Genomic DNA, 11060 nt, shown 5'->3' on the forward strand with positions numbered 1-11060 from the left:
TTGTATTGTTTAACTGCTGCCCGTTTGTTGATAGCTCAAAATTGGAAGAGTCAAGTTTTACCTACAATAGAGGACTGGAGAGTGAAGGTTTCGCATCTTGCTGAAATGGCAAAGATCTCGGCTTATTTGAAGGATCACTCAAATGAACAATTTTTATCAATATGGAGAAGATGGATTGTTTATATTCAAAATAAGCATAAAATAGTGGAATATAGGTTAGGTTTTTAGATAAAAAAAAATTTTTTTTTCTTCTTTCTATATATATACTTATATTTCACCTATTTATGTAGAATTATACTTTGTGGAGTTAGGGATATTAATATAAGGTTACCTTTAGATGAATAGTATCCTGGGATTAGGTTTGGGAAGTCCGGGTGGGGGGTGGGGAGGGGTTTTTTTTCAATTGTGATGTACTTGTGTTTGCTTTTTTCTTATGTTGAAAATAATAAAAAAAATTTGAGGAAAAAAAAAAAAAGATTCTGGAATAATTTCATGTAGTTGTTTATTGTTTTAAATATTTTGCTTATTTTGTATTTTAGTATCTGGATTTTTTTAGATTTAAATAATTTGCAAAATTGCTGAAATAGGTTCAAAGAAAAAATAAGTTGCAACATTGGGAAAGAATAAGAGGTTTGCCTTACTTACAGAGCAATGTTAGCATTGGAATTTAAACAGTGGAACTGTCGAATAAGTCAGGATGAATAAATCAGTGAAAATGTAAAAGCAGGTGAAGAGAAGAAAAGTTAAAGATTATTTATTAACTAGAGAAGAAGTTAAATTTAAAACTGATATTTTTAAGACAGACTGGCAAAAAAAAATCAAGAAAAACAAAGCAAATATGTTTATTTATTAAATTTATATTTTCCTTTTCTCCAGGGGTTGAAGGCAACATACATAGCACAACATTATTTCCTCCAAATTTTCCCAAAGCCTTCCATGACTCTGAGAATACTTGAACTTGTGCTTTTCTGATTCTAAATCTAAACTTTGCATTTATTTTATATTCTGCTTTATCCTCTCTTTTTTTTCTGCATAAAGGGTGATTGGTCTGTCAGTGCTATAAAGGAATTCCGAAGGCTGTGTGAGCTAAAATTGCTGGTGGGACTGGTAGATGAATATATAAATGATGTCCTTTACCTCTTCCTTTGTGATACCAGTTCCGAAGATGACGTCTACTTGCACAATGTTTTGAAATTAGAGGGTCATGCTCTCATTTGTAGGGAGAACATTCCTTCCAAGGTAAAAGGAAGACAAGTTATGATGGGGTGGGGCTACAATGCTGAATTATGGCAAGTAATTCTCAAACTGGCTTGAGCTGGACTGAAAAGAAAAAAAATGAATCAGGAAGATCATAAGGGAACTGACATTGTTTCAAAGAAATCCATATTGGAAATAATTCTTACAATTTTTAAAGCAATATAATCATACAAAAAAAGCTGAACATGGATCAATTATCTCTCTACTTAAAAAAAAGTTTTGAAAAGTAACCTGGGTATAAAGAAATAGGTTCCCTAAAATTACCTTTAAAACAACTCAATTTTCTAATCAAACTACAAATCAAAAATCGGTAATAGGCAAGCCAGCCTATCGATGGGTTGGCATCATATCTAATTAACAAATTAGAGTTCTGGTTGTAACTCTACCTTCAGGTACAGGTAGCATTATATAAATAGCACTGAAGTCATCAAACTGAGCTGTAAGAGAACAGCAAATGAAAACAAGTAATGTTTCATCCTGTGACCTTGTGTGCTAAACCAGATAAAAATCACAACCAGATGAGCTAATTCTACTTTATGGTAAAGCCACTTTGACAGAACCATGCAAGTCAGAAAATGCAGTCCTCCTCTCCCCCGTTTCTTTTACAGCAGAAGAAACAGCAGAGTCTCTCTTCTGAGCCCCTTGCCCCAGCTACTATACTTGTGGGCTATACTGTTTCTTATGTGACCATTCCCTTGCAGCCTCTCTTTGCCCAATGTCCCAAGGTCTTTCCCACGTAGCATTAACCATCCAGGGTTGCAGCTTGTTTCTAAGGCCAGACTGGAAGTTATTAAGTATTTCTTTATTTTTACTTTAACAGGGCTTCAGAGAGTTAAATCCTTTTACGCTATATATGAAACCAAACCCAAACCAGCTGGCTGATTTCACAGAAGCAGACACTTCATTGCTTCAGCAGGACTTTCTTGTAAACTTCCCAGCAACAAATTCAGAGACTTGCAATAATGTAATAGTTTCACAGGTGGGAAAATCTGAGTGTCTGGTTACTGCTCTTCGTGTATTTTACTCTGTTCCTGTAAAAATCACAGAAAACTGGGGAAGGGTTAGTTTCTCTTCTAAAATAGCATCTAGTAACTATGGTTGTATGGTTGGGTGAATCCCAAAAATATTGTGTTGAGGCAGATTGGTGCTCTAAAGTCAGAAACAAACAACTTTTCTTGATGCCCTGCATTGTGTACTGCAGTGCTTGACAATCTCTTAGCATCGATCCGACTTCCTTCATGAGCTGTCCTTCTATTTTTAAATTAAAATGAGTGTTTGCATGATGCAAATCAGAGCACCAGCCTCCAACATTACCTCTGTTCCTAATAGTTATTCTGGACCCAGCTTCAGACTAAGAGGCATTAGAAAATGAAAATAATGGGTTGCCGCAATCCAATGTTTTGTTTAGATGTATATTCACTTGCCTAGAGAAAAAACAAGTAGTATGGAGTATCCTTCTAGTTTATTTTCTTGTAAATGGGTGTTTTGTGGCTGCCCAAACCAACTATAGCACTCATTTGCAGATGGGAAAGCCCACCCCACAGCAGGGGACTTCACTGTCCTTCAGATAATATTCCAATGCCCCTTTTTCTTCTTCAACTGTCTGGTGTACTAACAATATTCTACACCCACAGAATTTCCTTGGTAAGTAGATTTTATCAACATCACTGCATGGATGAAGTGTCATTATTTTACTGGTCTCCCTATCCAGAGCTTTCAGTATTATTATTATTATTATTATTATTATTATTATTATTATTATTATTATTATTATTATTATTATTATTATTATTCATATTACTACTGAGGGAATGAGATAATCTTACATAAATATTTCTTCATAATGTTTAAAATATTTCTTTGTCAATCAAATGTTAATGTGTCTACTGAGACATTTTCAGTGTTTTTCTTTTTAAAACAATGAATGTGAAATTACATAATCAGATATATCAGTGGGATTAGGAAATGAAGCATACATAAAAAAGACTTTAAGATGGTTTCAACTACAGTATTTAGCATTTTCTATTTATACACTGAAAAGGTAGTAAATAGAAAAGTCCATGAATAAAATATTGCAAAGTCGCTGATAAAAGTTAAAGATGAATATGTGAGAGTATTTATTCAGCAAATTTCATCCATATTCATTTTGAAATGTTGAAAATGTTTTAGTGTCTTAAATCATTGGACACTTATATTATAAAGTTGATGCAAGTAGTCCTCACCTACTGACCGTAATTGGAATCAGCAACTCTGTCCTGTGACTGTGCCAATTTATGACCTTAGTTCCAGCTGTGTCCATTAAGTGAATCACCCATGGTTGTTAAGCATGCTGTCACATGATGATGATTGGTAACTTCCTGTTGGCTTCCCCATTAACTTTGCTTGTTGGAAGCCGGCTGTGCAGGTCACAAATGATGATCGTGTGATTGTGGAGTGTTGTGACTAGCGTAAATATGTATTGGTTGCCAAGCACCTAAATGTCAATCACATGACTATGGAAGTGCTGTGATGGTTGCAACTTTAAAAATCGCTCATAATCTCCTTTTTCAGTACCTTTGTAACTTTGAGTGATTGCTGAACAAGCAGTCGGTAAGCAAGGACTCCCTGTACAGTGTAGGAGTTGAACAAAATGGCTACAAGTGATTGGATTACTTTTAATAAATGGAATTTTGTGCGGGATTTCCTAATGAACAAATTCTCTAAAATTCTGTACTTGAAATTAAATATATAATTAAAATGACAATATTGTAAACATTTTCTAGCATACAGCAAGCCAATCCTTAGATCCTGAAATACCATACCTGGAGCCAGTGTATTTATGCCAAGAAATTTGGGATGAGAACTGGTTGCCTTCAATATATCATGAAGAAAAGAAAAATAAGGATACTTCTGATAATTTAAATTCTGATATTATGGTAGTTTCTGACCAGACTTCAGGTGATGAAGGCAACAAAAATGAGATCCAACACAACCAAGGTTTGATTCAAAAGGTAGATTTTGTTATTGGTTTTTAGTGTTACTAATCCAAAGTTTGAAATGAGATGCAGTGCTGTCACTCACAAAGATTCAGAGTTTGTAGTATATAGATTTTTTTTAAAAACAACAACCCCATAATCTATCTGAATCCATAAACTTTAAATTGGTGCAAATACAGATTGAAACTAAAAAGGGTAAAATACAAAATGACTAAAAATAGCAATAAAAATAGACTGGAAAATCATTACAAGCCAGCAAGCGTACCACATGGAGCAGAATACCAAAATATTTTGGAAAACTTAAGGCTATGATTTAAATGCCTGCTTTAAAATGCTTTCAGTTTGTACTTAGGAACAGTACATGTATTCCCCAATTTACAACCGTAATTGAGCCCAGAATTACTGTCATAAATTGTGCCAGTTGCTAAGCCAGTCATCATGATCAACCCAATTTTATAACATTTTTGTAGTGGTCATTAAACTCAGTGGTCATAAAGCAAACACTGCGTCTGTTAAGCAAACCCATTGTCTACAAAGTAAATGCAGGTTTCTGGCAAAAATTCATTGTGAATTGGATCACATGACTCTGGGAAGCTGTAAATGACAGGCCCTTTGTTGCCCAAAATGTGATCACATGACTTGCCCAGCTGTCAGAACTTTGAATCTGGTTCATTAGTATCTTTTGGGGGTGACGGATGTCCGCCATAACTTCAGTCACTAAGCAACCAATTGTAAGTAAAGATCTAGTTGTATTTCATAACATGAATGCCACTATTAAAAAACCTTAATATCCTAAAAGCTCTGTTCAAATAACAGATGCTAAGGTCTCACAGAGCAGTATGCAAGCTCGGAAAGAAGCAGATATTTAGCTACATTGTCCAAACTTTATTTCCCAGATTGGATAGGACACAGACATGAATGTTTTCACATAATATCAGAACTTTAATGCTGCTGCAATCTGCTGATATGGTAGTGGGCTATCAAACTCCCTTTTTTTTTTTTAAGGACCCTTCAGCAGTTAGCAGTGCCTATCTGATTGTGTCTGCGGTTAGAAGGGTCAGGCCTGGAGAGTACTTAGACTGGGTTTAAATTAGGCTAGATTGGGATGCCAGAATCATCTAAGAAGAAAGCAAAGGCAAACTATTTCTACTGTTGTGTTGTCAAGAAGACTGCACAGATATATCCATGAAATCCCCAGAAATTGATCTGGACTTGAAGGAGACATTGCTTATCTTCAAAGATAACCCCATGTTGAATCCCATGAAATAATCAAGATTTGGACGCTATGGAGAAATTGATCTGACTGCTGAGAACATAGTCAAAAGTAGTAAAAAGAAATCTTAATCATTGATGACCTCTGATCCAAACAGCAACTGTGTTCAAAGGAGTATCATAGCCTACCAGTTGGATTTGCCTAATGGGATGAAATCTTGTTCAAAACAAGTGTCACCTCAATCCCAGGTATTTTGGTATTCTGCTCATCCCTAAATTGAAGTAAATGTAAATTTCCAGAAACTTAACCCTCCTCTAATACCATTTTCCTATTTGGAAAAAAAATGAAGTTCAAAAGAATGAAATCCCTTTTTTAAAGCTCTACTAAATTCACTTTGCCAGTTGGGAAACCTAAAATGCATGATGGTATAACTTGCTTTTCTCACAAGAGCATCACGTTTGGTGTATTAATAGATTTAAGAGTGTTTGAGGAGTGACTTGTGACAAAAGCAGACTGACAAGCATTTATATAGTTAAAGTTTTAATTACTCTTACCTTCAGTAAGGAATACAAAGCTTTACAGATATGTTCTTCTTACAAACAAGTTATGATCCCAAAAGGTTGTTTGTAAGTCCATTTTGTTCACAAGCATTAAAAAGATACACAGTACATGTCTGTGAAGATTTTCAGTCATCCAGGTCATAGTTGTCTCAAAGGTGCTTTTTCAAAAGGCAACTGGACTGTTTCTTCCTTGAGGAGGAAGAAGACATTTTGCTTCTCATTCAAAAAACGTCATCCATTCTGACAGGATGTGGGGGTGGGGGTGGTTGGAAGAATCATATTTCTTTTCAGTCATCTGGTCTTCCTCACTCAAGGAAAAAACAGTCCAGGTGTGTGTATATGTATGTAAAAATATACCGTATTTTTCCATCTATAAGACGCACCCTTGTATAAAACGCTCTAGCATGCGAGTTTCTCCGCGTCGATCAGCTGTTCGGCGCAGCGTCGAACAGCTGAGCCGGCAAATCCGGAATTTCGGCCTGCCGACGATCTTGCCCCCTCCCCCCTCCCGTTAGTGGCAAGCCCACAGGGGCTTGACACCTGCACCAAGCGGCATGGCAACCCACACAGGCATGCCCTGGGCTGCGGAGGTTACCATTATTTTTCCTTGTATAAGACGCACCTGATTTTTGAACAGGGTGTTTGCAGGAAAAAATAGCATCTTATGCACAGAAAAATACGGTATATATCGTTTCAGCAACAAGAATAAAATAAAAAACAGAAAAAAATACATCCAACACTAACAACAACAAAAAAAGAAATAAAAAAATTGTGTACAAAACAGAAAAAAAGATCCAAATATCAAATAAATTTAACATTAAACATATAGAATCCGCCCCAGCTGGATGCTGAGGGGAAAAAAAGAAAAACTGATAATTTTTCTTCCCCTTTACATAATGGGTCTGCAAATAGTTATAAGCTTTCCCACCCTATTTAACAAAAATACTATATTAAAGTTTACTACTAAAAAGTTTGTGAATAATGTCTGTATCTCTTTTATATTGCTTTTGTAAATTTCACAGCTTCCAGAAGAGTTCTCTCAACACCAAAACATTTCAATTGATTTCTATTTTCTTGACTAAAAAATGCAAATAACTGTTCTGTTTAAATCTATTTAACTAAGTAGATTGCTACCCTCACTGCTGCTACCATAGTGCTTTGAGCCCCAGGCAATTCAATATGTAAATTGTTTTCCTCTGTTCTCTCCCCACCATTCTGGTCCTTTTGTCATCGCTTTAAAGGTTGGATCTCCCTCCAAGACTTAAGGGGTGGAGGAAGTTCATTTTCTCCTTGTAATAAATGAAATTCCTTTTTGGCAGAACAGGGATGCATCCAGTGCCATTGAGACAGCAGATCATACAAATCTGGGACCCCCAAATGAAATTCTGAGCTCGAGAGCAGAAATAAAGGTAATTTGATTTGTACTGTTTCTATTTAGGAGAAATGTTTTTATTAGACTGGACAGTTGTATGTTCTATAGCAATTCCAAAAGAAGAAAATATAAATAGCTCAGGGCTGAACTTTGGAGTCCTTGGTACTTTCTGAGCTTGTTTGCTTACGGACATTTCATTATCCAACTAGGTAACTATACTCCACAGTCTATAGTGATTGTTATAAGATATGCAAAATATAGGTGTATTGTTAGACTTTTCAGATCTTCGCCACATTTGCCATTCCAAAGTTATGTGACCGTCACCTGTGCCATATGAAGCCTATGCTTCAGATGTTTTTTTTAATTGTAACAATGTCAATCAAATGGATATCCTGTGTTTTAAAGCAGGTTTCTTTTTTCACTTGACTGCAGGTAGAATCCTCTGTTGGAGATATACCTGATTCTTCGTCACAAACGTTAGAAGAGTTTTATGTTTCCATCATTCATTCCAAGAAATCAGAAAAGCTGAGTCAAAATGAATCAGATGTAAACAAATCGTCTGCTTGCCATTCCCAACTTCTTCCATCAACATCTGTGTTGCATGGTATATATATATGCATTGGTCTTCTATTGATGCTAACTTTGCTGTTACTATAGTATTAGTAAATTTGTTGCCAAAATGTCATAGCCTTTTAAAATGGACTTGTAGCTAAGCTGATATTACAAAATCAGATTCAGTAGAGATTACAAAATCATCAACTTTTGAACCATAGAAGGTCTCTGTTGAATCCTAAATTCTGAGATACCAGGATTGGTGGTTAACCAGAATAGTATGGGACATACTGATTCTGAAAGGGTTAACATTTAAGGAAAAATATAGGGGAGCTATGGGTGAAAAATAGGGAAATATTGACTATTGATTTGCACAGAAATTCTATTGGCCTTCATGCTTCAGATAAGAAATCATCATGCAGTCTAGACGGATTTCCTTTAGGGACATGAGAGCAGCTTCCTCTTCTCAGTTAGCACTTCCTGTTCATGATGAAAATTGGGTTTTGTTGATTTTATATGACTTCATATTTGTTTAATCAAAAGTAAAATTAGGATGATTTAAGGAGAAGATGTGGGAAAGCAGAACCTATGCTTACATTGTAGAAATGTGAACTAGTTAAAGTAAGATTGGTCAGGACAAAACAGTTGGATCCAGGCACTATAACAAATAACTTCTGATCACTTTTTCTTCTCTTTACTATGTAGAAAGAGCTGCTTCAGAAAACACGGTTAATGATGCTCCTGGAACTCAAACAGTTTCGGTATATAATGCTAATCATTACTTTGAACCTTGTGCCATTGGTCACAATGCCTTAGTCTTTACTGCTGAGCTTCAGAGCTCTCCAAAATTCTGTGTTCCATGCAGTCCAACTGTTGCCTTGGGAGCATCTGCACGATTAGCTGCCTCTGGTGGATATTTCTCCCTTAACTTTAGGAAGATGAAGATATCACAAAAGTCAGCATGAAAGATTTTCAAGAGACTTTAATGTTCATCTAGTTAACTGGACAGTAGCTAAAAAAAATCTTATAATTTGAGCCTATAGGATATTATAATTTAAAGCCCAAGTGAAATTTAGGCAACATGCCATGACTTTTTCCCATATATTGCTTTTCCTGTTGTATACTACTGTTAACATTTCTACTTTTGAATATAATGGTTTTGCAAATAATCAGTGAACTGTCTTATTTAAGTTGTATGCATAATTTTGTGGGCTGGCAGAGTCATTGAGAGTTAAGGACAGCAAATACAACAATGTCAAATCACAGCTGCCAATTCTTTAACCTGCATTGGCATTCATACGCATTAAGTTCTTGCCAACCTAGGATATTGCAATGTTTAAGTGTAGCATGTGTGCGGGTATGAGTAGTGAGGGACCAGCCTTAGTAATAACCATGCAGTGTTATTCGTTTTTGGTTTTTTTTTGTATATGGAGTTTTCTGGGAAAGAGCTTAAATTAATACGGACATTGTATTTTGTCTTCTCAGCATTTCTAATGACTCACGTTAAAATATTCAGTCTCAATATTTTCCTGCACATGTGCAATGTGAGTGGGAGTGAGTTGTTTATATATCATTAACTGCTGACTGTTTCTAATGAAATTTCTAATGGAGTCCCTCTTTGAAGGCAGTCTAGAAATGAGAAATATATAAATAAATGAACTGTGCACATGTTGCAGCACCTTTCTCATACATAGGCAGCAAGTGCTATTGGGGTGTGTGTATTTTATCCTTCTAAAAATAACTATCAATAAAATACAAATAAAATATGAGTTTATGATTTAAATATGAAAAGATATTGACTAGAAACACTATAAAAATAATAGCGCCTACCCGACTAAAACCTACTTCAATAGACGTCAGCTTTAGAGATCAAAAAGCTGCCTGAAAAAATAATGAGTATTTGCACAACACACTAAGTCATAACATAATTAGACTTTTCAGTGTCCAAGTTCACTCCAGGTCTAAAATTGCTGTTAATACAGAAAATATTAATCAAATCTGGAACCATGCCTGATGGTAATTCATTCTTGGGGGCCAAATTAATTTCCCTCCTTTGGCTTCCAGCCATAGGCCAAGGAATTGTCCCTGTCCAAGATTTTCAGTTCTCATTAATGAAAATTTTAAACAGTACAGTAATGGGTTTAAGGAGTGAACCATTTTCACTTCTCACTTGGTTTTTCCCTCCAGTTTTTGTTTACTATGGTTTTCAAGCCAGGCACAGATCTATCTGTAATCAACAAGCTATTCAGTTTATACTTAAATTATATGTACTGTATCTCATTCCAACAGTCTACTGAATGACCATGTTTGTCATCCCAACAATTGTGGGAAAATATAGAAATTGTGCTAATCTTACTTGATGAATAATTGTCAGAGGCTGGAAAAAAGCAAACAACATTCCAGGAAGGTTAGATAAGAAGAAGCCTAAACAGATTTATGTGGAGCGAACCAGTTGTTGTTATTATCCACTTGTTTTTCTTTATTGATTTTATTCAGGTCACTTTTTTGTTTTATTACATGTTTTGGTTTTATGAATGATTGCAGAGAGGTTAGGTTTTCCACCATGAGCCTTTGTGATGAGTAATTTGTCAGTATACGATAAATAAATATTTCAAATAGCCTGGTCCCAAATTTATTGGACATTTGTTTTCACCACTTTGAATGCTACAAACATCTAGTGAAACTATTGCATCAGTTTCTCCCCCAGCCATATATTGTGATTTTTGACATTTTTTTGACCTAGAAAAAAACCTGAAATAATATTGAGGTGTTACAATACTTCCATATTTGCAGTGTAATTCTGTGGTTTCCCTTGCTTGGGATCATGCTATTAAATGCAGCCCCTTTTCAGTTATAGGACTGAAAAAGGGATGCATTTTATAGGAAAAATTTTCAGGATTGAAAAGGGGCTGCATTTTATAGGGAATTATATTCTGTCAATGTAATATCAGGCATTGGTAGGCGTCACTAATCATGCATAAATACGTGGATATCGTGCTGTATTTGTACGTTTAAGCAGAGTACAGCAATTGTTTTAGGGAAATAGTGCCAGGTTGAATCCAAAAGAAGCCTTAACATCTATTAGGTTGCAGCACTGAAAGGTAGCTGGTTGCTTCCCCTGTCTTTCATTG

General features: G+C 35.5%; 1 protein-coding gene across 1 annotated transcript in view; it reads left to right on the plus strand.

The window, feature by feature from the left end:
* Nucleotides 1–10523, plus strand: part of TDRD5 (tudor domain containing 5) — a 28619-nt gene extending 18096 nt beyond the window's left edge. Inside the window, exons 10-15 of the mRNA XM_029283198.1 lie at nt 1039–1239; nt 2078–2236; nt 4020–4247; nt 7325–7414; nt 7810–8033; nt 8621–10523. Of these exons, the coding sequence (XP_029139031.1) occupies nt 1039–1239; nt 2078–2236; nt 4020–4247; nt 7325–7414; nt 7810–8033; nt 8621–8894 (1176 nt within the window). The 3' untranslated portion in view covers nt 8895–10523. The remainder of the gene's footprint in view (nt 1–1038; nt 1240–2077; nt 2237–4019; nt 4248–7324; nt 7415–7809; nt 8034–8620) is intronic.
* The last annotated feature ends 537 nt before the right edge of the window (nt 10524–11060 follow it).

This window comes from Protobothrops mucrosquamatus, unplaced genomic scaffold, assembly GCF_001527695.2.
Source record: "Protobothrops mucrosquamatus isolate PMUCROS unplaced genomic scaffold, P.Mucros_1.0 scaffold35, whole genome shotgun sequence".
Classification (NCBI taxonomy): Eukaryota; Metazoa; Chordata; class Lepidosauria; order Squamata; family Viperidae; genus Protobothrops; species Protobothrops mucrosquamatus.